The sequence below is a fragment of the Salvelinus fontinalis genome, chromosome 11, assembly GCF_029448725.1.
Source record: "Salvelinus fontinalis isolate EN_2023a chromosome 11, ASM2944872v1, whole genome shotgun sequence".
In the NCBI taxonomy this organism is placed as follows: Eukaryota; Metazoa; Chordata; class Actinopteri; order Salmoniformes; family Salmonidae; genus Salvelinus; species Salvelinus fontinalis.
Window position 1 is genome coordinate 29,414,542 of NC_074675.1, and position 26,472 is coordinate 29,441,013.

The 26,472-nt window shown below is 44.0% G+C and overlaps 1 protein-coding gene across 7 annotated transcripts in view; it reads left to right on the forward strand.

The window, feature by feature from the left end:
- LOC129865463 (GRB10-interacting GYF protein 1-like) overlaps positions 1 to 26,472 on the forward strand; it is a 42,693-nt gene that overhangs the window by 12,031 nt on the left and 4,190 nt on the right. For 5 of the 7 annotated variants that reach the window (XM_055938285.1, XM_055938282.1, XM_055938284.1 and 2 more), the window contains 21 exons: positions 3,509 to 3,604; positions 3,693 to 3,810; positions 4,268 to 4,379; positions 4,667 to 4,881; positions 4,981 to 5,195; positions 5,324 to 5,408; positions 5,574 to 5,813; positions 5,988 to 6,163; positions 6,396 to 6,555; positions 7,275 to 7,528; positions 9,824 to 9,933; positions 10,697 to 10,797; positions 10,936 to 11,009; positions 15,108 to 15,245; positions 15,496 to 15,693; positions 16,058 to 16,251; positions 16,567 to 16,733; positions 18,081 to 18,244; positions 19,976 to 20,023; positions 20,220 to 20,364; positions 20,654 to 24,533. In XM_055938285.1, the coding sequence (XP_055794260.1) occupies positions 3,509 to 3,604; positions 3,693 to 3,810; positions 4,268 to 4,379; positions 4,667 to 4,881; positions 4,981 to 5,195; positions 5,324 to 5,408; positions 5,574 to 5,813; positions 5,988 to 6,163; positions 6,396 to 6,555; positions 7,275 to 7,528; positions 9,824 to 9,933; positions 10,697 to 10,797; positions 10,936 to 11,009; positions 15,108 to 15,245; positions 15,496 to 15,693; positions 16,058 to 16,251; positions 16,567 to 16,733; positions 18,081 to 18,244; positions 19,976 to 20,023; positions 20,220 to 20,364; positions 20,654 to 20,721 (3,078 nt within the window). In that variant the 3' untranslated portion in view covers positions 20,722 to 24,533. The remainder of the gene's footprint in view (positions 1 to 3,508; positions 3,605 to 3,692; positions 3,811 to 4,267; positions 4,380 to 4,666; positions 4,882 to 4,980; positions 5,196 to 5,323; positions 5,409 to 5,573; positions 5,814 to 5,987; positions 6,164 to 6,395; positions 6,556 to 7,274; positions 7,529 to 9,823; positions 9,934 to 10,696; positions 10,798 to 10,935; positions 11,010 to 15,107; positions 15,246 to 15,495; positions 15,694 to 16,057; positions 16,252 to 16,566; positions 16,734 to 18,080; positions 18,245 to 19,975; positions 20,024 to 20,219; positions 20,365 to 20,653; positions 24,534 to 26,472) is intronic. The other 2 variants (XM_055938287.1, XM_055938288.1) reach the window with 2 other exon arrangements.

Sequence of the window (26,472 nt, forward strand, 5' to 3'; positions counted from 1 at the left end):
CCACTACTACTACTGATGCTATTACTACACCACTACTACTACTGATGCTACTACTACACCACTACTACTACTGATGCTATTACTACACCACTACTACTACTGATGCTACTACTACACCACTACTACTACTGATGATATTACTACACCACTACTACTACTGAGGATATTACTACACCACTACTACTACTACTGATGCTACTATTCACTACTACTACTGATGCTACTATTCACTACTACTACTACTGATGCTACTACTACACCACTACTACTACTACTACTGATGCTACTACTACACCACTACTACTACTACTACTGATGCTACTACTACACCACTACTACTACTACTACTGATGCTACTACTACACCACTACTACTACTACTACTGATGCTACTACTACAACACTACTACTACTGATGCTACTACTACACCACTACTACTACTGATGCTACTACTACACCACTACTACTACTACTGATGCTACTACTTCACCACTACTACTACTACTGATGCTATTACTACACCACTACTACTACTACTGATGCTACTACTACACCACTACTACTACTAATGCTACTACTACACCACTACTACTACTGATGATATTACTACACCACTACTACTACTGATGCTACTATTCACTACTACTACTACTACTGCTGCTACTACTACTACTACTGATGCTACTACTACACCACTACTACTACTACTGATGCTACTACTACACCACTACTACTACTACTGATGCTACTACTACACCACTACTACTACTGATGCTATTACTACACCACTACTACTACTGATGCTACTACTACTGATGCTACTATTCACTACTACTACTACTGATGCTACTACCACTAAAGATGCTACTACTACACCACTACTACTACTACTGATGCTACTACTACACCACCACTACTACTACTACTGATGCTACTACCACTACTACTGAGGCTACTACTACACCACTACTACTGATGCTACTACTACACCACTACCACTACTACTGATGCTACTACTACACCACTACCACTACTACTGATGCTATTACTACACCACTACCACTACTACTGATGCTACTACTACACCACTACCACTACTACTGATGCTACTATTACACCACTACTACTACTGATGCTACTACTACACCACTACCACTACTACTGATGCTACTACTACACCACTACCACTACTACTGATGCTATTACTACACCACTACCACTACTACTGATGCTACTACTACACCACTACCACTACTACTGATGCTACTACTACACCACTACCACTACTACTGATGCTACTATTACACCACTACTACTACTGATGCTACTATTACACCACTACCACACACACACACACACTTCCACTAATACACTACTGCTGCTGCTGCTACTACTATTACACCACTACTACTATTACACTACCACTACTATTATTATTATACCACGACCACCACTACTACTACTGCTATTTTATACCACTACTACTATTACACCGCTACTACTATTATACTACTACTACTACTATTACACCGCTACTACTATTATACTACTACTACTACTATTACACCGCTACTACTACTACTACTATTACACCGCTACTACTACTACTACTATTACACCGCTACTACTACTACTACTATTACACCGCTACTACTACTACTACTATTACACCGCTACTACTACTACTATTACACCGCTGCTACTACTATTACACCGCTACTACTACTAGTACTACTACTACTATTACACCGCTACTACTACTACTACTACTACTACACTACTACTATTACACCGCTACTACTACTACTACTACTATTACACCGCTACTACTACTAATACTACTGTTACACCGCTACTACTACTACTACACCGCTACTACTACTATTACACCGCTACTACTACTATTACACCGCTACTGCTACTATTACAATGCTGCTACTGCTACTACTACTACTACTATTACTATTACTCCGCTGCTGCTACTACTGCTACTATTACTCCGCTGCTACAACTACTACTACTATTACTCCGCTGCTACTGCTACTATTACACCGCTGCTACTACTACTACTATTACTACTATTACTATTACTCCGCTGCTGCTACTACTGCTATTATTACTCCGCTGCTACTACTATTACACCACTAGTACTATTACGCTGCTACTACTACTACTATTACTCCGCTGCTACTACTACTACTACTACTCCGCTGCTACTACTACTACTATTACTCCGCTGCTACTACTACTACTATTACTCCGCTGCTACTACACCACTAGTACTATTACGCTGCTGTTACTACTACTACTACTATTACACCGCTACTACTATTACTCCGCTGCTACTACTACTACTATCACTGTTGCTACTACTACTATTACTCCGCTGCTACTACCAGTGCTATTACTCCGCTGCTACTACTACTACTACTACTATTACTCCGCTACTACTACTACTACTACTACTATTACTCCGCTGCTACTACCAGTGCTATTACTCCACTGCTACTACTACTACTACTACTACTATTACTCCGCTGCTACTACTACTACTACTACTATTACTCCGCTGCTACTACCAGTGCTATTACTCCGCTGCTACTACTACTACTACTACTATTACACCACTAGTACTATTACGCTGCTGCTGCTACTACTACTACTATTACTACTCCGCTGCTACTACTACTACTACTGCTATTACTCCGCTGCTACTACAACTACTACTGCTATTACTCCGCTGCTACTACTACTACTATTACACCACTAGTACTATTACGCTGCTGCTGCTACTACTACTGCTACTACTCCGCTGCTACTACTACTACTACTATTATACCTCTACTAGTAGTACTACTACTATTACTCCGCTGCTACTACTACTACTACTCCGCTGCTACTACTACTACTATTACACCACTAGTACTATTATGCTGCTGCTGCTACTACTACTACTATTACTCCGCTGCTGCTACTACTATTACTCCGCTGCTGCTACTACTACTAGTAGTACTACTACTATTACTCCGCTGCTACTACTACTACTACTACTACTCCGCTGCTACTACTACTACTATTACACCACTAGTACTTTACGCTGCTGCTGCTGCTACTACTACTACTATTACTCCGCTGCTGCTACTACTATTACTCCGCTGCTGCTACTACTACTACTACTACTCCGCTGCTACTACTACTACTACTACTCCGCTGCTACTACACCACTACTACTATTACTCCGCTGCTACTACTACTACTACTACTAGTACACCGCTACTACCACTACTATTACACCACTACCGCTACTACTACTACTACTGTTACCACTTAGTCCGGCAGTAGGCTGAATCTGGGTCAGTGCAACCTGCCCTAATTGTGTGAACTGGCCTGTTGTGACCTACCAGTGTGAGAGTCTATGCTACAATTGTACAGTTGAGTGTTGGATCATTCCAGTCCCATAGGAAGTAGTGTTTGTTTACATTGTTTTGTTCTTTGTTGTTGTGTCCAGGCCCCAGAGGACATGCAGGATAAGGAGTTTGCTGCTATTCTGCAAGATGAGCCCATGCAGCCACTGGCACTGGAGCCTCTCACTGAGGAGGAGCAGGTCGGTCAGAAACACACACACACGCACACACACACACTTGTTCCCACCCATCTGGCATTCTGTACATTCCTCCGTTCTCTTCTACCAGAGGAACTTCTCCATGTCTGTGAACAGCGTGGCTGTGATGAGGCTCATGGGTAAAGGAGGTGGAGTCGCCCCAGCGGGCATGGCCCGAGGCAGAGGCACCACACGAGGTGGAGGCCGAGGTGAGAAGAAACACACGTGTTGTTGCCCTCAAGACACTGATCTAAGATAACCATTTGTGGGGGGAAAACAAATATTTACTTTAGGATTTAGGGAGGGTAAGCTGATCACAGATCTGTGCCTATGGGGGAATTCTAACCAAATGAAAGGCGCACTGAGCTCAAGCCATAACAACACAAAAGGTAAACAGTTTATTTAAGCCAGGCTTGCTTTTATGTGTTTAGCTTTTGTGATCTCATCTGACGTCTGTGATTCCTCTTGGCCCTGTCTAAATAGTCCCTGTCTTACTGCCTTGCTTATGTGCTCACCTTGTTAAACTCACAGTACTTATGTACTCCCTTTGCTTGCACAGCGTTGTTTGCAAATTAATCTCAAGTGTGTCCGGTCTGGTAGAGTGAAGGAAATGGCAGTTTGTTTTGAGTGTGATTTTGAGCGTGTCTCTGTGTGTTCTTGTTCCAGGGCGAGGCCGAGGAGAGAGTGGAGGATTCTACCAAAGAAGTATTGAGGAGGGAGAGGTGGGCTTCGGCCGCGGAGCCAGAGAGATCTATCGCAGCCAGAGCTGGGATGACAGGTAAACACTCACTGCCTCTGTTACTACCCTGTCTCTCTCTACTGTTTCACTCGTTCCCCATTTGCCTTGAAATCTGAAATGATTAGTCATTTTAGGATGTGAATGAGAAGCTTATTGGTTACTAAGTAACCGGAGGAGAGATTTTTAGATTTAATTGAAATTGTTGAAGGCGTCCTTAATCCAAGTGACTCGTCTTTCAGAAATGACCTTCCCGGCTCAGATAAAGGTAAGGCTTAAAATGTAAGAGTAACTTCTATTTTCCAAGTTTTCTCCTCCTCCTCCTCCAGGGGCGAGAGGCGTTTTGAGAAGCCTGCACGTGCCAGGGAGGGGGTACGTGTTGGATTAGAGGAGGTGACGGGTGTCCCTGTGCCGGGGGTGCCGAGGAAGGACTACACGCGGTCTGACAGTGAGAACTGGCGTACCCTCAGAGAGGAGCAGGAGGAAGAGGATGGGGCCGACCCAGGAGGCAGCTGGAGACTGGCCGGAGCACGTAGATTAGATGGTAGCGCACACACACACTCTTCTGGAGACGTACACACAGCACAGAGTGATGTCACCTTATCTCTATCTTTCCCTTTATTTCTCTCTCTCTCTCTTTCAGACGGAGGTCCAAGGTCTGCAGGCTGGCGGGAGCACGACGGTCCGGTTGAGGGGCGTCGCAGGAAGTGTGAGTTTGACTTCGGCGGAGGTCGCAGGCGGGCCGGGAGCGAAGGGTTAGATGACGACAGAGACGGACTGCCTGAGTGGTGCACTGATGAAGAGGACGGAGAAATGGGCACCTTCGACGCATCCGGAGCCTTCCTCCCCCTGTCCAAGGTAGGGTGTTAGTGTGCAAGGAGGTTGTCTACACATATGCCTGTCTTTCTGTGTCTAGTTATTCTGTGAATTCAGTTGGTGGGTGACAGTAACACATTTTCAGCTAATTGTGTCTGTCTCTGTCAAAGGATGAGGAGTTTGACTTCCAGGGGATAGAGGAGGAGGAAGAGAGCCTGTCTGGCATGGAGAGGATCATGAATGGAGGACAGAGAGGTGAGGGAGCTGCACTCTTTCTTACCTTTAGTTACTTTTTAATTGATATCTTTATCTCAAAGGTTTATGAGTGTTTTTCAACTCAATCTCTAATAATTAAAAGTAATAAAAAAAAAAATAACGTTCTATTTTCCTTTTTTCCCCCTCACCCTCTCCTCTCTCTAGTTGACGTCAAGGAATCAGCCAGTGACGGGGAGGTGACGAACAGAACCAGTCCCCCCTCCTCCTCTCCCCCTGCCCCTCCAGCCCTGGGCCTCAACCCCCCCATGCCCCAGCTCTCCCTCACAGTGGCTGAGCTGGAGGCCTCTCAGATGGCCGACAGCCACCCTCTTCCTGCTCCTCTCCCTGCTCCTGCTCCTCTCGCTGTTCCTGTCCCTGCCAAGGCCAGCAAGACGCCAAGTGAAGGTACTAGTGTTCTGTGTTACTCTCTCTCTTTAATGACGTTTAAATTATTTGAATTTTAAAGACCTGTGAAAAAGAAGCACCATTTATAGATAGAAATTGTGTGAACACTAGCCATGTTCTCTCTCTGTTTTAACTTCCACTCCTCCCCACTGACTTATTGCTCTGTTATTGTAGTAGTAGTTCCTGAAGGATCACCAGCAGAGGGCTCCACCACCCAACAGAGCCCCAGCACCACCTCCAGTCTGCCTTCACCCCCTCCCTCCGTCTCCTCCTCCTCTGCTGCTACCCACCTCCCCCCGCCACCAGGGGGTGACACCGAGGACGACGAGGGCATGAAGCACCTGCAACAGGTACGAACACTACTAGTCTGGGGACGGGTTTCCTGAACACATATGAAACCCTGGACTATAAAGCACCTTCAATTGAGAATGTCCTCTTTGGTTTGGTCCGAAACAACACTCGGGTCTCAGTATGTAGTAATATTACAGAGGAAACATTGGTAAGAGTACAGCCCAGATAAGTGATGTAGTGTTTTATGACCCCCCCCCCCCCCCCCGTCTGTCTGTCTTCCTCTGTGTGCAGGAAGCAGAGAAGATGGTGGCGTCCCTGCAGGACACATCTCTAGAGGAGGAGTGTTTTACCCAGACGCTGCAGGAGAGCAGAAACACAGCCTCCGCCCTGCCCCTCTCCCACGACGCTGCCATGAAGTGGTTCTACAAGGACCCCCAGGCAGAGATCCAGGGTACACGCACACAGTCGCAACATACATACACACTTGCACATAGGCCAAATGTGGGGAGACGCACACAATCACATGTACACATACAAAACCATACACACCAGTGGAGGCTGCTGAGGGGAGGACGGCTCACAATAATGGCTGGAACGGCGCGAATGGCATCAAATGCATGGAAGCCAAATGTTTGTTGTATTTGATACCATTCCACTTATTACGCACCAGCCATTACCACAAGCCCGTTCTCCCCAATTAAGGTGCCACCAACCTCCTGTGACACACACAGGAAATTGCAGATACCCGTGGCAACAACTTGCACCTCTCACCTGTCTGCCATCTCTTCTCACCCTCTTTCCCCTCACAACATCCTCCCTCTCGCCCTCTTTCCCCTCACAACATCCTCCCTCTCGCCCTCTTTCCCCTCACAACATCCTCCCTCTCGCCCTCTTTCCCCTCACAACATCCTCCCTCTCGCCCTCTTTCCCCTCACAACACCCTCCCTCTCGCCCTCTTTCCCCTCACAACACCCTCCCTCTCGTCCTCTTTCCCCTCACAACATCCTCCCTCTCGCCCTCTTTCCCCTCACAACACCCTCCCTCTCGTCCTCTTTCCCCTCACAACATCCTCCCTCTCGCCATCTTTCCCCTCACAACATCCTCCCTCTCGCCCTCTTTTCTCCTATACCTTCATTTGTGTGTCACTACTCTCCCTCTACCCCCCCGTAGGTCCGTTCACCACGCTGGAGATGTATGAGTGGTTCCAGGCAGGCTACTTCTCCATGTCTCTGCTGGTGAAGAGGGGCTGCGACGAGGGCTTCCAGCCGCTGGGCGACGTCATCAAGATGTGGGGGCGCGTGCCTTTCGCCCCCGGGCCCTCCCCACCGCCCCTGCTGGTGAGACCTCCACCACCGCGCCCTCAGCCGCTGCCACCCCGGGGTCCTGCTGTGAGTGAGGCAGCCGGGGATAGGGTGGGGAGGATGGTATGTGGAGTTTGCTGGAGGGGAAAACAAAAGTAGTAGTATTATTCTGTGTTGATGGCGTGGGGGTGTGTGGAATGTAGAGGAGTCCAGATTTATTGTGTTGTATGCCGTGTGGTTTTTGTTCTACAACTACTGTTGAGAGTAGTGCTCAATGCTTTACCGTCTACTTATTTATAGTGTAGTAATCTATTCTTGTATTTGTACAATAGACGTTGATGTAATCAAATCGAATGTACCGTAATTGCTGGACTATTAAGCGCACCTGAATATAAGCCGCACCCACTGAATTAAAAAAAAAGATGTATTTTGTACATAAATAAGCCGCACATATCTATAAGCCACAGGTGCCTACCGGTACATTGAAACAAATGAACTTTACACAGCCTTTAAAGGAAACACGGCTTGTAACAAAAATAAATAGGCCTTTAAAGGAAACACGGCTTGTAACAAAAATAAATAGGCCTTTAAACGAAACACGGCTTGTAACAAAAATAAATAGGGCTTTAAACGAAACACGGCTTGTAACAAAAATAAATAGGCTTTAAAGAAACACGGCTTGTAACAAATTTTGAAAAATAGCAGTAAACAGTAGCCTACCAAGAAAGTAATTGGTCACTATCTTCCTCCTGTGCACTGAAACCACTGAAGTCATCTCCTTTGGTGTCGGAGTTGAATAGCCTCAGAATTGCTTCATCCGATGTTGGATCGTTTTCATTGTTGCTCTCGTCACTTTCATCCGGAGGCAAATTCCCCGCTGAGCTCATGCTGCCCTCTTCAATACGCAGCAGTCCAGCCTTTCGAAACCCGTTGATGATAGTGGATTTTTTTTTTTTTTTTTGACAATGCTCCACGCTGTCAGGACCCACTGGCAGACTTGACCATAAGTTGCTCTTCGCATGCGGCCCGTTTTAGGGAAGGATTTCTCCCCACTTGTCATCCAAGCCTCATTTTCTAGTTCGGGCCATCTGCTTTTCTTTCCTCTGAAAGCTTTTGTTGTCTTTTTGCACTGAGTCAGTTTCTCACGCTGCTGTTTCCAACGTTTTATCATCGACTCATTAAGGCCAAGCTCCCGTGCAGCAGCTCTATTTCCTTTTCCAACAGCCAGATCGATCGCCTTCAAATTGAAAGCTGCATCATATGCATTTCTGTAACGGTCGTCGTAATCCTCCTCCTCGGACGAGGAGGAGAGGCGAGAAGGATCAGACGAATATGCGGAGTGGTTTGTGTCCATGATTATTTATTAACAAAATAAACGGAACACTCACGAAACAAAATGACAAAAGAGAAACGACCCGACAAACAGTCCTGTGTGGCACGAATACAGACACGAGATACAAACACACACGTGAACCCCGGCTGCCTAAGTATGATTCTCAATCAGGGACAACGATTTACAGCTGCCTCTGATTGAGAATCATACCCGGCCGAACACAAACAACCCGACATAGAAAAATAACACATGGACAACCCACCCCAACTCACCCACCCCGACCAACCAAATAAATACAAGAAAAAGGAAAAACAGGTCAGGAACGTGACAATTTCTCCGTGTCTTTGCCATGATGAGGGTGACAAAAATGACTACCGTAATCAGAATTATGGGAAGTTTGAGCGCGCTCGATTTATGTCACATTATGTGACGGTGCTCAGTTTTTTGGCGGCATGAATCTTGTGAAAGCGGGGAAAATCCATAAATTAGCCGCGTCATTGTATAAGCCGCAAGGTTCAAAGCGTGGGAAAAAGTAGCGGCTTATAGTCCGGAAATTACGGTATTCATAAAGTCCTTTTTACATCAGCAGATGTCACAAAGTGCTTATACAGATACAGATACCCAGCCTAAAATCCCAAACAGCAAGCAAAACAGCAGGTCCGGGACAAGGTAGAACGTCCGGTAAACAGGTCAGGGTTCCATAGCCGCAGGCAGAACAGTTGAAACTGGAACAGCAGCACGACCGAGGAGGACTGTGAGCAACCAGGAGTCATCAGGCCAGGTAGTCCTGAGGCATGGTCCTCTGGGAGGGAGAGAGAATTAGAGGGAGCATACTTAAATTCACACAGGACACCAGATAAGACAGGAGAATTACACCAGATATAACAGACTGACACTAGCCACCCCCCGACACATAGACTACTGCAGCATAGATACTGGAGGCTGAGAATTTTGGGGTTTGCTCTTGCTGTGTTTTATGAGATTTGTGTGTGTGTGTGTGTGTGGACATTGAGCTGTGCACGTAGCCTGTATGTATCTCATGTGTGTGTGACTGTTCCTGTATTTCTCCTGTGTGTTCCTCTCAGGGTAACATGGATCAGGACCGTCTGAAGAAGCAGCAGCAACAGGACTTGGCAGCAGCAGCTCTCTATCAGCAGCTCCAGCAGCAGCAGCAGCTATTCCAGCTCATCAACAGGTACCTCCATAGGAAAAAAATGACACATTACGTTTTGTGGACAATGGAATCGGAACTAAACAAAGTGGAGCCACTTATCAAATAAAGGTGTAACAAAATGAAAAGGCTATAACAAAAAAATAATCTTGCAGCTGATATGAGGGGTTGGAACTATATTTATTTCGCAATCGTTTCATTCTGAATTAGGCCCACAGATTATACCTACGGAGGAGCGGCTTCTATGAATGAACTTTGAATGTGTTTGAACTTCAGAGAGTTGGCTTAATATTGGACCAGCTAGCTAGCTAGCAAGCTTGAGTGTGCAGAGCAGCACCATAATTTAAATAACACGTTTTTTTTGTAGTTAATAAAGCCAATGTAAAACATAACTGGCATTGAAAAGTTTAATCGATTCTTCTCCAATAAAACATTTCTCTCCCTTATTTCGGAGTCACACTTGTAACGTCAGTAGGCTACTAGACTATGCTTTGAAAGAGGAGGGACAAGTTGCCTACGCACACATACTAGCAACGCTTTTTGTGGGACTGAAAAAAAAAATGGCCAGAACCTAAAATACATTATTAATCTGTTCCCATTCTTTTAAAATAAAATAATTCTGTTCTGGAACAGTATAGGTCACTTTCGTTCCCGGTTCTGATTCTGTTCCTCAAAAAATGGCAGTCTTTTCCGGTTTTCGGTTCTGTTCCCGGTTCCAACCCCTGTCTCGTAAGCATTTCCCTTGCAGTTTCCATGTTTTTACAAGTCTCTCGCTTTTGTGTCCTAGGTGTGGAGAACAAGGTATGATGCCTTCAGTGAACAGGTCAATGTCAGTGCCAGATACAGGGTCCATGTGGGACATGCATACCTCAGCTTCACAGCAATCAGGTACATTGACGCATACGAATACATTCATCAATCAATGTCAGTGCTTGTGAATCTTTTGCTCACTGCCACAGTATAGAGTGGGATGACTTTCCAACACTCTCTTATCCCTCCCCCCCCTTCTCTCTCCGGTCCATGCAGGCGGTGAAGCCAGTTTATGGGACTTAACAATGAATTCTTCAACTCAGGGTCCAACACTCGAACAGCTTCAGAAGGTGAGTGCTGGCGCCCTCTGGTGGTGGGAACCTAGTAACACACCATTGTAGATTTCCACATACATTTATGTGACTGACCGCCTGGATTCGGTCTTACGTAGACATTTTTTTAATTGTGTTTTTTATATTGTATTAAAGAGACAGCTAGAAAATGGTACATCATACACTGCAGTTGGCGCACAATGGGAATGTAATTCTGCTTTGAAAGTTGATAAACTTGTAATCCCACTTTTGAGAGAATGGCCCTTTTGGTACACCTACTGAAGAGCTCTTCTTTGTCTACACCCATTCAGCATCGTTCACACCCTCTAAAGCCCCACCCATCTCGTTAAGGATTCCCATGTGACGCCTTGTGCTAAACAGAGTGAGTAGTGTAGTTAACAGCCAAAGATATCGAGACTAAAAGTGGTAATAGGAGTAGCCTACAATAAGAAAAAAACGAGGTAAAAATGTACTATCTAATCGTTGGCCTATATCCTAATCTGACTTTGGTGCAAGTCATGTTGTTCACATTACCGTTTCTGGTAAACACACGCAATATCAAATCTACGTTTATTTGTCACATGTACAGGATACAGAAGGTGTAAACGGTACAGTGAAATGGTTACTTACATAGTAGCAATATCAAAAACAGTGTCCAGATAAAAAATATTTGTATAAATATTTAATAGTTATTACATGACGCCATCCGACACTCTTGTCTAAATTGATGGGTCATGTGAAAGAAATGCTATAACCACCGCCAAACAACATCTAGCTAAGTGGATGGGTCACTTGTCATGTTCATAAAATACAATAGATGGCTGTAATCACACCTGGCTAACTTGATGAGTAATGTAAGCATCTGTCGAAGTGGAGTATTTTTGTTTCGACACGTAGCTAGTTTAACAATGACTCGGCATAATCCCAACTCATACTACTACCAATACAAACATTGTCATCGCTGTAGTATGAATCTGAAGGTAACTAAAGCTAGCCAACTAGGTTCAATGTTAACAAGCTAACATTAGGCTATAAGGCTATAACTACCAAAACAAATGGATTTCTGGTTTAAATAATATTACTACACAGATCATACACGTAGCGTTAGCTAGCGAGCCAGCAAGCTAACGTTCGCTAGCGAGCCAGCAAGCTAACGTTCGCTAGCGAGCCAGCAAGCTAACGTTCGCTAGCGAGCCAGCAAGCTAACGTTCGCTAGCGAGCCAGCAAGCTAACGTTCGCTAGCGAGCCAGCAAGCTAACGTTCGCTAGCGAGCCAGCAAGCTAACGTTCGCTAGCTTGCTAACAGTACGCTTTTAACTTGCAGCTAGACTCTTACCCGTGTACATGGATGAATGCTTCACGGTAGACTGGAACAATTTAACTCAGGTTTGTTTGGCCAGCATTGTGTCAAGTCACTTCGGTTCACACTGACCGTGGCGTGTGCAGAAAGTAGCCCATCACTTTTTCCCACTGATCTGTATATAGTGCCTGCTAAGTTCAGGGGCATCAATGTTGTTGAGAAAAGTAGCATAACTTTTATAGTTCTTGATGGCTAACGTAATATCTTTCAAAAACGCTGCAGTAGAAAGGACTATCAACATATACTGAGCAGCTCACGTTATAGACAGAAGCAAGCTACATGGAAGACCAATAGAAACTCATCTCCCCGAATGTCCAGCCCATCCATTATCTCAGCCAATCATGGCTAGCGGGAATGGCTTCCTGTCTTTCTGCGGCTAAACCAACTAAGCTTGTAATTAAACAATTGTATTTACAGATGGAATTCATGTTTGTTATGAGGACACATGAAAGTTCACATGTTCCAGATGACATTTCTGGCCCAAAAAACACATTTTTATTTAAAAAAATAAAGACGTTCGCCTCTCCTGTGAAGTAGTGACATGCGACATACGCCTAGCTTCCTGAAATGGGTCACATACAGTACTAGTCAAAAGTGTGGTCACACCTACTCATTCAAGTGTTTTTCTTTCGTTTGACTATTTTCTGCATTGTAGAATAATAGTGACGACATCAAAACTATCAAATAACACACATGGAATCATGTAACCAAAAAAAGTGTTCAACAAATCAAAATACGTTTTATATTTGACATTCTTCAAAGTAGCCACTCTTTGCCTTGACAGCTTTTGCACACTCTTGGCATTCTCTCATCCAGCTTTATGTCACCTTTACCTGTCATCAACGCAAAGGGTGGCTACTTTGAAGAATCTCGAATATAAAATATATTTTGAGTTGTTTAACACTTTGGTTTCTACAATGTAGAAAATAGTAAAAATAAAGAAAAACCCTTGAATGAGTAGGTGTGTCCAAACTTTTGACTGGTACTGTATGTCAAACTGAGGATATCTTGGAACCAAGAGTCTTTCAGTCTCTGAATTCAGCTGGCATGTCTTCACTGGATTCTGAAAGTTTTAAGACCCCATCCCTTTTTCCACATTTTGTTATGTTACAGCCTTTAATTCTAAAATGGATTAAATAAAACAAATTCCTCAACAATTTACACACAATACCCCATCATGACAAAGTGAAAACAGGTTTTTTAAAATTAACAAATTTAGTTACAAATAAATAACAGAAATACCTTACGTTTTCAAACCCTTTGCTATGAGACTCAAAATTGAGCTTAGGTATGTCCTGTTGATCATCCTTGAGATGTTTCTACAACTTCATTGGAGTCCACCTGTGGTAAATTCAGTTGATTGGACATGATTTGGAAAGGCATACATTTGTCTATATAAGGTCCCACAGTTGACAGTGCATGTCAGAGCAAAAACCAAACTGAGGTCAAAGGAATTGTCCGGAGAGCTCCGATACAGGATTGTGTCAAGGCACAGATCTGCGGTAGGGTACCAAAAAGTGACTGCAGCATTGAAGGTCCCCAAGAACACTGGCCTCCATCCTTAAATGGAAGAAGTTTGGAACCACCAAGACTCTTCCTAGAGCTGGCCCACCGGCCAAACTGAGCAATCGGGGAAGAAGGGCCTTGGTCAGGGAGGTGACCAAGAACCCGATGGTCACTCTGACAGAGATCCTCTGTGGAGATGGGAGAACCTTCCAGAAGGACAACCATCTCTACAGCACTCCACCCATCAGGCCTTTATGGTAGAGTGGCCAGACGGAAGCCACTCCTCAGTTAAAAGCACATGGCAGCCCACTTGGAGTTTGCCAATAGACACCTAAAGGACTCTCAGACCATGAGAAACAAGATTCTCTGGTCTGATGAAACCAAGATTGAACTCTTTAGCCTGTGTCATGTCTGGAGGAAACCTGGCACCATCCTTACGATGAAGCATGGTGGTGGCAGCATGCTGTGGGGATGTTTTTCAGCGGCAGGGACTGGGAGACTAGTCAGGATTAAGGGAAGGATGAACGGAGCAAAGTACAGAAAGATCCTTGATGAAAACCTGCTCCAGAGCGCTCAGGACCTCCAACTGGGATGAAGGTTCACCTTCCAACATGACAACAACTCTAAGCACACAGCCAAGACAACGCAGGAGTGGCTTCGGGACAAGTCTCTGAATGTCCTTGAGTGGCCCAGCCAGAGCCTGGACTTGAACCCGATCTAACATCTCTGGAGAGGTCTGAAAATAGCTGTGCAGCAAAACTCCTCATCTGACCTGACAGAGCTTGAGAAGATCTGCAGAGAAAATGGGAGAATTTCCCCAAATACAGGCGTGCCAAGGTTGCAGCGTCGTACCCAAGAAGACTCACGGCCGTAATCACTGCCAAAGGTGCTTCAACGAAGTACTGAGTAAATTGTCTGAATACTTATGTAAATGTGATATTTTAGTTTATTTGTAATAAATAAAACCTGTTTTTACTTTGTCATTATGTGGTATCGTGTGTGTGGATTGATGGGGGGGACAATTTAATCCATCTTAGAATAAGGCTGTAACGTATCAAAATGTGGAAAAGTCAAGGGGTCTGAATACTTTCCGATTGCAATGTATATTCTGGCCCTTTTCTAAAACATTTTTAGATTAGGGGTATTTTTCCCATGGAAAAACCTAACAAGCAAAAATGTGTTGAAATAGCTCAGTCTGTATTGACCTAGTGGTCTTCCACATTGACTCCTGACCTCTGACCCCAATGGCAGCTCCAGCAGGAGAGGAGGGAGGCTGAACTCAGGACGAAGCGCGAAGAGGAGGAGCAGCGCAAGAGGAGAGAGGAGAAAAGGAGGCAGCAGGAGGAGCAGAAGAGGAGGGAGGAGGAGGAGATCTTCAGACGCAAACAGGTGAGTACAATGATAGAGCTGATGAAATAGGAAGATTTTTACCTGTACTGTTTCAGAGGGTATTGAGTACTTTGACATGTTTTGGTATTTTAATTGTTTTTCTTGATAGTGTGTGTTCAGTTATTTGCACTGTTGGCTAGTCCGATAACTGTATGGGGGGGGGGGGTGTAATGCATGTCTATGTATCTTTGGATTTCCATCTTGTACATAAAGTACCCTCACGCTGTGTGTGTGTGTTTCTCCCCTCCAGTGTCGCCAGCAGCAGGATCTGATCATGAAGCTCCTCCAGCAGGCACCTCAGCAGGGCTCAGGCTCCGGGGTGGGGTCTGGCTGGGGCACTGGGGGCCTCAACAAGCCAGGGGCCAAGGGCCTCAGTCTGCTGGACATGCAGGAAGCCGAGAGGCTTCTCAAACAGCAGCAGAGAGCCCAGCAGCAACAGAGAGAACGCGTGAGTAGTCACTAAAACACACACACACAGATAAGACCGCGAATTTGTATAATAGCATATACACACGTGTACAGTGTTCTTCAGAATTTCTGGGATTCACTCGGCTTGAGAAGGACTACTCGAATAGGAAGCGATAGACTGTGCAAGCACAAACATGTCATCCAAAGAATGGGAAGAATGAGACCGAGTGCTGACACTCCCACATACAGCACTCACAATGAGAGGCTGTGGAAATGCTTGTCGGCACGGTGCAATGCATTAGTATGACATTGGATGCTTTCTGTTGGTTCCCTGTCCACTCTGGTCTAATATTGTTGTTCCATCTCCGCTCTCTCTCTCTCTCTCTCTCTCTCTCTCTCCTCAGCATCAAGGCATGTCCATGGGTCAGTGGGGGGACGGAGGTGCCGTCCCAGGGGGCCTGTGGGGAGGCGGAGGGGGGATGGAGGGTAAGGCTGGGGGCGGCGGGGCCATGGGTCTGTGGGAGGAGGCGGTGAAGAACCAGTCCAGAGGTGGCAGCATGCAGGGTCTGAAGAACAGCCGCAGCAGCCCCTCACTCAGGTAGATGTGAACAACACCTCTCAGTAGAGCTCTCGCTATACATGCACCCGAAAGCCTTGATCTCACTCTCCGTCTCTCCCTCTTTCTCTCTCCCTGTCTGTCCTATTTGCTCCCTTGTCGCCCCCCCCCCCGAACTTTCTCCAACTCGGTCTATATTCAAACGCTCACTGAGTTTGTGTGCGCTTTAACGTCTCTCCTTGAGTGCGGTGTGTATTTAAATACCCCCTCTCTCTGTCCCTGTGAGCAGTAAATGGTTTATGTGACTGTCGGTATGTATTTAACCCATACCCCCCCCCACCCTCTCCCTCCCTGTAGTGAGCAGTATATGTTAAGTCGTAGGAAGCAGCGTACGGAGGAGGAGGACAAGCTGCTGAAGCTGCTGCAGGGCATCAAGACGCCTCAGGACGGGTTCACCACCTGGTGTGAACAGATGCTGCATGCCCTCAACACCCAAGCCAACAACACCTCCTCCCCACTGGACGGTAAGAACGGTGACCTCCTTCTGTTACTCCCCCCACCACCACCACCTCTTAACCCTCAACACCACCTACACTGGACGTTAAGAGAGAGTTACCTCCCTCCGTCACTCCCTTCACCTCCTAACGCCAAAGCCCACAACTCCTCCTCCCAACTGGACGGGAAAACACACCTTCTGTAACTCCTTAGCTCGTCCTATGCTTTCACAACTCCTCCTCCCAACTGGACTTGACCTCTTCCACCGTTCCACTCCTTTTCCCCCGAGGCCGTCACCTCCTAACCCGAACTGTCGTCCTGTTCGCTGGATGGAAACTCGCCACCCTGCTGTCTATGCTTTCACCTCTCCTCTCCCTCACTCTCTAAATCCCCCGAACTGTAATCTACATGACTTTTGCCTTTTGTCCATCATACATTTTTGGGAACACTTTACTTGACACCCAGTGTCATAACACGTTATGACAGTCATAACCATGTCAAAACAGCTGTCATAACCTGTTATACCACTGCCATGGCACATATATTTAGACCTGTAGTTATTTTATGGCTGGTTATGACACCGACTTAAGTGTCAATACCTACCAAACCTACCACACAAGGCAAAACATTCCATCACACCATAGCCTACGTGTCAGCAGTATGTTTGTTTATAGATAAAGAATGAATACAAATTCACCATATTAAATGATCATTCTAATTGCGCACACGTTGATGTCTGACATGCACCCACCCCAGTGCTCTGTTGCTGATGACTGGGAGGAATGCAGTAGCGAGTTTTCAGGAGCAGGACAAGACTCTTTGACTGATATAAGGGCCTGTCCGTGATAGGCCTATCTGAGTTATATGGTTTTGATGGTCATAATGCTTCTTGACAGTGTCGTAAAGGTGTGTTTTCTACAAGTCATTTAAAATATGACGGAGACAAAAAACATGACTAAATAATTCATTACAACAACAAAGGATTTAAGAAATTAACTTTCAAACGAAAGGAAACTTCTTGGCAGGGGGAAAACGAATTCAAATGAATTTGGGTTTTGACACTATGAAGGTGTCATAACCAGCCATAAAATAACGCAATATGTCACAACAGGTACAAATATATGGGTCATGAGAGTTGTGACCATATTATGACAGGTTATGACAAGTTATGTCATATTGTGACATGGTTTTGACCGTGTCACCTACTTTTCTTTCTCTGACTCTTATATCTGTTCTAATCTGTGTCAATCGTGTGTGTGTGTGTGTGTGTGTGTGTGTGTGTGTGTGTGTGTGTGTGTGTGTGTGTGTGTGTGTGTGTGTGTGTGTGTGTGTGTGTGTGTGTGTGTGTGTGTGTGTGTGTGTGTGTGTGTCTATAGTGTCCACAATCGTGGCGTACCTGAAGGAGGTAGAGTCTCCCTACGAGGTGTTGGACTTTATTTGCTCCTACCTGGGAGACACCATGGAAGCCAAAGAGTTCGCCAAGCAGTTCCTGGAGCGCCGTGCCAAACAGAAACAGAACCAGAAGAGGCAGCAGGAGCAGGTGTGTGTTTTGTCTGTCTGTCTGCCTCCGATGGAGTGTTATGATGATGGAAGTGTGTCCGTGGTTCAAGTATTTTAGTGTGTGTGATGACTAGAGGTCGACTGATTATGATTTTTCAACGCCGATACCGATTTATTGGAGGACCAAAGAAAGCCGATAGCGATTAATCGGGCGATTTAAAAAAAAAAAAAAAAAAAAAAAAAAAATATATATATATATATATATTTTTTTTTTATATATATATAGATTTGTAATAATGACAATTACAACAATACCGAATGATCAATGAACACTTATTTTCACGTAATATAGTACATAAATAAAATAAATGTAGTCTCAAATAAATAATGAAACATGTTCAATTTGGTTTAAATAATGCAAAAACAAAGTGATGGAGAAGAAAGTAAAAGTGCAATATGTGCCATGTAAAAAAGCTAACGCTTAAGTTCCTTTCTCAGAACATGAGAACATATGAAAGTTGGTGGTTCCTTTTAACATGAGTCTTCAATATTCCCAGTTAAGAAGTTTTAGGTTGTAGTTATTATAGGAATTATGACGCGTCAAATATTTCTCTCTATACCATTTGTATTTCATATACCTTTGACTATTTGATGTTTCTTATAGGCACTTTAGTATTGCCAGCCTTATCTCGGGAGTTGATAGGCTTGAAGTCATAAACAGTGCTGTGCTTCAAGCATTGCTAAGAGCTGCTGGCAAACGCAGCAATGTGCTCTTTGAATGAATGCTTACGAGCCTGCTGCTGCCTACCACCGCTCAGTCAGACTGCTCAATCAAATATCAAATCATAGACTTAATTATAATAACACACAGAAATACGAGCCTTTGGTCCTTAATATGGCCAAACCCGGAAACTATAATTTTGAAAACAAAACGTTTATTCTTTCAGTGAAATACGGAACCGTTACGTATTTTATCGAACGGGTGGCATCCCTAAGTCTAAATTTTGCTGTTACATTGCACAAGCTTCAATGTTATGTCAAATTCTGGCAAATTAATTACGGTCTTTGTTATGAAGAAATGGTCTTCACACAGTTCGCAACGAGCCAGGCGGCCCAAACTGCTGCATATACCCTGACTCTGCTTGCAATGAACGCAAGAGAAGTGACACAATTTCCCTAGTTAATATTGCCTGCTAACATGCCTTTCTTTTAACTAAATATTCAGGTTTAAAAAATATACTTGTGTATTGATTTTAAGAAAGGCATTGATGTTTATGGTTAGGTACATTTGTGCAACGAATGTGCTTTTGTTAAATCATCACCCGTTTGGTGAAGTTGAAGTAGGCTGTGATTCGATGATAAATTAACAGGCACTGCTTTGATAATATGCAATGCAGGACAAGCTAGTTAACTACACATTGTTGATGATATTTCTAGGTTAACTAGTGATTATGTGAAGATTGATTGTTTTTTTACAAGATAAGTTTAATACTAGCTAGCAACTTACCTTGGCTCCTTGCAGCCACAAGATCCTTTTGATGCTGCACTCACGTAACAGGTGGTCAGCCTGCCACCCAGCCTCCTCGTGCAATGTAACCGTCCATAATCGCCGACCAAAAAGGCTGAATACCGATTGTTATGAAAACTTGAAATCGGCCATGCCGATTTAATCGGTCGACCTCTAGTGATGACGTCTATATGTGCCCTGCCCTGTCTCAGTGCATAGCATATTGTATTCATTTTGATCTCCTACCGTCCTGTCTCCACTTAGCTATCAAAGGAAGTAGCAGGGCTGACCATGAACAACTTCCCTCTGCAGGTAAGACCTTTCTCTCTGCTACGACTGGGCACAGTGGATACAAATCTAAAACATGTCCTTGATTCCTCACGTCCTCTCACCTCTTTCTCAAAACGTATTGGAGAAGAGGTGGACAAGGAGAGAGGATGTAAGGAATCAAGGAAAGACTCTCAGTGTGTCTTTCCTCTCTGTACCTCATTGGCTTCCTCTTCTCCAGGACTCCATGCGGGGCATGAACCCCAGCGCCCTGCAGTCTATGTTCCAGGCGGCCCACATGGCTAAGGGAGGGATGTACGACGCCCAGGGGGGCATGAAGAAGAAGAAACAGCCCGTGATGCTGCAGTCTGACCCCAGCATCCTAGGTAAGACAAATCCTCCAACTCATTCACACTTACGACATATTGCACACTTGTTACAAACGTATCACTTCACAATGTATCACCGGAGTATGATCTGTGACCACCCAGCTCTGGAGAACTCTGCAAACCTGCCTGGTGGATGTTCTCTTCGGCTGCTCATAGATCTTGGTCATAACTGATTGAGTTGCTCGACGCCTTCTCTAAATTGCTCTCCTCCCGCATCCACCTGTGCCTCCTCCTTTTCTCTTTCTCTCCCCCCATTTCTTTCTTTCGTTCTCCCCCTCCTCTCCAGGCTACTCGTACCACAACGCGGGCGAGCGTCTCAACCTAAATGAGATGGAGATGGTGGAGGATTACTGATCCAGATCTGATCAGCAGCGGCAATAGCTACTACCTGAGGCCTTCTGTCTACTAATCAGACAAACCTGATGACGAATGTGCACTGCTAGGGGATGGGGGGGGGGGGGGGGCTCGTATGGGGACAGGAAGGAGAGGATTGTTTCACTGCCCCCCCCAAAAAAATGAGTAGGGCTCCTCTCCTTAAATCGTTCACTTGAGTGGGTGGATGGGTGGATGAGGTGAAAGGGGGTGTGATGAGTATCCCTTGGCACTTGTAAGACTAAGCACCTTAAACTGAACTAATGCACTTTATTATTAAGTTTGAATATTTTTTTTTATGAATACAGAATCGGGGTGTGTGTGTGTGTGTGTGTGTGTGTGTATTGAATCTACACGCAATGCCGTATGTATACACGTGAAAATCTGAACTGGAAGGGTGAGGTGTATGGTTGGTGGGATAGGCTCACTGGGAGGGGGAACTCAAAGTTAGAGGGGACCTTTATTTTGAAACCTTATCAGAAAAACCAATCCTTTCTTTAAAGACAAACACTGTTGTTTTTTTGTTTTTTTAAGACAATACATTTATATAAAAAGTAAAGCTATTACAAAAAAAATGGATACAAAGAAAACTTGAAGATTTGCACTTGTGTTAAAAAAAAAAGAAAGATAAAAAAACAAAAACAAATGAGGTTAGGTATAGAGATTAATATTTTGTGTGTGTGTGTGTGAGGGCCGCTGTGTATCAGAAACACACTAGTCTGCACAATGTATATATTTTTTCCATTGCTTACCAAGATGTATGTCATTTGGTTCAAATTAGATACATTTTTTATTTCATGAGTTGAACGTCTGTCCTCTTGTACAGAGGGACTTTCTTTGTATACTTGTGTGTGAGACCGAGAGAGAGAGAGAGGGCAATCCCACAACACATCCGTTCTCTCACCAGCTCGTCATCCCCAGATAGACGTCGTAGAAATACATACATTTGTGGAGGAGGATTATGGCTTTATGTTGTTGACCACCACTTGTTAATTAAAAAAAAAATCTGGGTGATTTTGGAGTATGGGCTATACCCCTCCCCTGCTGTCTTCTCTCAGCTTCGGTCTCTGAGCCTCTGTGAGGTTTCAAACAGACAGTGGTAAGGATCTTTAGTGTGTGTGTACGCCTGTTTCTTTACTAATCATAGGAAAGAAGTGATCCCTACAGGTACTCATCTCTGTGTGTGTATATGCATGCACATTTTTGCCTTAGAACTCTGAAAGGGTGAATGGGAGGGAATGTTCAGTGGCCATTGAGACATTAACTACTTTGAGTGTACTGTTATGTTAAAGGAGAATTTAACTATTTTTAGGGACCTAATCTTTATTTTTTATGTAAATGGCATATTATAGAAAGGGTCCAGATGACATATTATTTTTTTTTGCAATTTCATTTGGTTTTGAGAAACTTACCCAGAAGCGATCGACTTCCTGAGCCTCATTCTGGAGTTCCAGGGCATCCAAGAACATGAGAGCTTTGCTGTTTGTAAAAGGGTGTTTTTGGAGCCCCGGAATTCCAGGCTCGAGAAGTCAATCCCTGCCAGGGTACATTTTTCAAAACCAAGTGAAATTGCAAAAAGAAGGGTCTGTAAACCTTGTTTTACATACAAAATAAAGATGAGGTTCTTAATGAAATTCTCTTAAGCGCTCTGCACAGTCAATGTGCATGTCAGTCATGTATCCTAATATTTCTAGTATAGCCTGGGGATGATGATGGTTCTTCTTTGGAAGGTTAGTCCGGTTTAGCTTTCCTGGGACGAGATCACATTGCCTTGTCGATTTTCTTTAACTTGCGTGTGAAAGGTGTTGAGTTTCAGATTCTGCTCAAAACAATTGGCATCAAACTGTCTGTATACAGGACAGTGCACAACATGTTAGCATATTTGTGTTACTTATTGTTGTTGCTATTGATAATGATGCTGGTGACGTTTCTTTTTTTGAATGAATATAAATGAACATTTATATATGAAAATATATATATATATATATATATATACAAAGAAAAAAAAAGATTTGGACTAAGATTATGATGAGCACTTGGGGCTGCTTTTTTTCTCTTTGTTTTTGTTTCATTACCGCCATGTGAAGTGCGTTTTATTTCTTTCTTAAGAAAACATTGAATGTATTCCCCTCCCCCAAAAAAAGACAAAACGTGATGATACCGGATATAATTTCAACAACAAAACAACTCAGATTGAAGAGGTCTTTCCCCTTTTCTTTTTTACTCCGAGGAAGAACTCGGGATGGCTACAGTTGATCCCACTGCCTCTGCAATCCTGTTCTTACAAAAACAATATTACTATGAGAAATAAAATAGACTTTTCTATTCCTTACTGGATTTTTGGTTGTTTACAAAACGGATTTCTGTGGGTGCTTTTTTTTTTGTGTAGGAGTGGGCTTTTGCGAGTGTGCTTCTGCAATATGGACATTCATTGGCGTACATTGTTTTTGGCGAGAGGAGGAGTGACATCACAATGTGACGGACAAGATCCTTGCCCTTTGACCCTTTAGTGGGCATGGCTCTTTGGAACTGACTGATCCTCAAGGAGCGCAGGAGAAACAACAAAGTTAGTCTGTTTTTTTTTTGTTTTGGGGGAGTTCATTATTAGTGTGTCTTCTGGTTCCATTTAGTTACTTTTTTGTTGTTGAACTGCCTATCTTAACTAAACAAGGACTGAAATGAGTATAAAGCTTAATCAAAAAGCAGAGCACAGCGGAGGTGTTTTTGGTACTTTGACCATGCATAAAGGAAACAACAATATCATCGCTTTAATAGGAGAAAAAATGCCCTGGAGGGAAATTGTGGAGTTTCACATTTTTTTTATCCACCAACCTAAAAGAGACAGATGGACAAACCTTTTGAGGGGTGGATGAGAATAGAGGAAATTTGAAGATTTTGTAAAACTGTACATACATGATGTTGACCTCAAATCTACCATTGCATTTGATTGGACTGTGTCGGCAGCATTTCTTACTTTTTGTCATTCTACATTTTTTTAAGGGGGCTCAGGGTGTGCAGTGGGAGTGTATTAACCCTGCAATGAGGGGAAATGAAAGGGTACCAGTACTGATCCCTGGGGGGCACCCCTCAACACGCGCACCCTGCCCTGACACTCACTATGCACTTTCAAACTGTGAGGTTCCATTACATTTGGGACGGGAGCACAGAAATATTATAGTACAAAGGGAGGGTTGGAAAATGTATTTTTTTTTTTTTAGTTAATACCGTCTCACTGAAAACAAGAGATTCAAACCGAAACGAAAGACTTAGGAACACACCTTCCTCCTCCTGTACATAACCATATTTTTGTATGACCTTTTTTAGAAAATCACTTGGACAAAACTACAAGGCTTGATATAAAAACAAACAGATGAAAGAAATACATGACAGATTTACAGAGTGAATGTTCCTCAAGGAAACATGTCTCTTTTTTTTTTCATTTTATACTGCGGTAAATTAACTACCTGGAAGTTCCCTTGACTTTGCCAGTGGCCCTGTCTATCATCAGGGATGGCGGGAAAAAAGGACTTAACATGGATGGAGCTGCGGACTGCAAGTACTCCCGAGACTGATTGGTGAACGACTGTCATCAAAATGGACTCCACTGCAGAGCCCAGCCCAGGGTGTTTGAACAACAGTCACCAACCAATGGAGAAGGCAGGGGAGAGACGACACATACGGATGGATGTACCGGGAGACCTTCTGCCCAGATGCCCCCCCCCCCGCCTTCTGCCACCTAGCCACTGCCTGGAGATCAACTACAAGGTGACTGCAAGAAGAGAACCATCAAATAGGTAAGGGTCTATTTATATTTATACAACGGGTGGGTCTAATACTGAGAGCAGAGATTTGTATAAACATTGCCGTTTGTCTCTCTGACATTTGCAACATTGTTTCAATATTCAGATTCGATCTCCAGCTGTCCCATAGTAATGAATGTGCCGGGATGAGACGGACAGCTTTTCTCAGCCAGTCAATCATGAATCAGCTGGCATAATTTGGATATATACAAAGACATGTCGAAGGAAAACCGGTCAAACGAAACAAAATGCATCTAGTTTGCAGTCTTTCCAGCTTCAGTTTGAAGTGATTGTGTTAGCTGTGTTGTTGACTCTGAACTACAGTGTCCTGACGAGAGAGCATATTTTCTATTCCAGGCGAAATCGCGCATCATTAGCTCATTTGTTATAGATGTATCCAAATGTCACTAGAAAACAGCTACTTTGCTGTTATTCTGGCTGCACTGTTTGATGTGCCTGAAATATTTGCTGTAGTTGGCTGGCTAGCTAGCAAGCAAGGGATAAGAACATTGCCAGCCAGTATGTCAATTGAACATTTAGAACAAACGACTGGGTCGCGTCCATAGATATAGATAAAAAAGACATAACGACTGGGTCACGTCTCTGGCAATTGAATTGATAGAACGAACGACCAGCCAGCTTGGGTAGCAAACTTAGATCTGTGTCGGGACTGTATCTCGTGGAAGGATGAACTAGTATGAATACATTTATCAAAATAACGTTTTTCATAAACATACAGTACCAGTCAGAAGTTTGAACACCTACTCCTTTGACTGTTTTCTACATTGTAGAATAGTGAAGACAACAAAACGATGAAATAACACGTATGGAAACATGTAGTAACCAAAAAAGTGTTAAAGAAATGAAAATATATTTGAGATTCTTCAAAGTAGCCACCCTTTGCCTTGACAGCTTTGCACACTCTTGGCATTCTCTCAACCAGCTTCATGAGGTAGTCACCTGGAATGCATTTCAATTAACAGGTGTGCCTTGTTTAAAAGTACATTTGTGGAATTTCTTTCCTTAATGCATTTGAGCCAATCAGTTGTGTTGGTATACAGAAGATAGCCCTATTTGGTAAAAGTCCAAGTCCATATTATGGCAAGAACAGCTCAAATAAGCAAAGAGAAACGACAGTCCATCATTACTTTAAGACATGAAGGTCAGTCAAACCGGAAAATGTAAAGAACTTTGAAAGTTTCTTCAAGCGCAGTTGCAAAAACCATCAGGCGCTATGATGAAACTGGCTCTCATATGGACTGCCACAGGAAAGGAAGACCCAGAGTTACCTCTCCTGCAGAAGATAAGTTCATTAGAGTTAACAGCCTCAGAAATTGGCAATTAACTGCACCTCAGATTGCAGTACAAATAAATTCTTCACAGAGTTCAAGTAACAGACACATCTCAACATCAACTGTTCAGAGGAGACTAAGTGAATCAGGCCTTCATGGTCAAATTGCTGCAAAGAAACCACTACTAAAGGACACCAATAAGAAGAGACTTGCTTGGGCCAAGAAACACGAGCAATGGACTTTTAGACCAGTGGAAATCTGTCCTTTGGTCTGATGAGTCCAAATTTGAGATTTTTGGTTCCAACCGCCGTGTCTTTGCGAGACACAGAGTAGGTGAATGGATGATCTCCGCATGTGTGGTTCCCACCGTGAAGTGTGGTGGTGTGATGGTGCTTTGCTGGTGATAATGCACACTTAACCAGCATGGCTACCGCAGCGATTATGCCATCCCATCTGGTTTGTGCTTAGTGGGACTATCATTTGTTTTTCAACAGAACAATGACCCAAAACATACCTTCAGGTTGTGTAAGGACTATTTGACCAAGAAGGAGAGTTATGGTGCTGCATCAGATGACCTGGCCTCCACGATCACCTGACCTAACCCAATTGAGATGGTTTGGGATGAGTTGGACCGCAGAGTG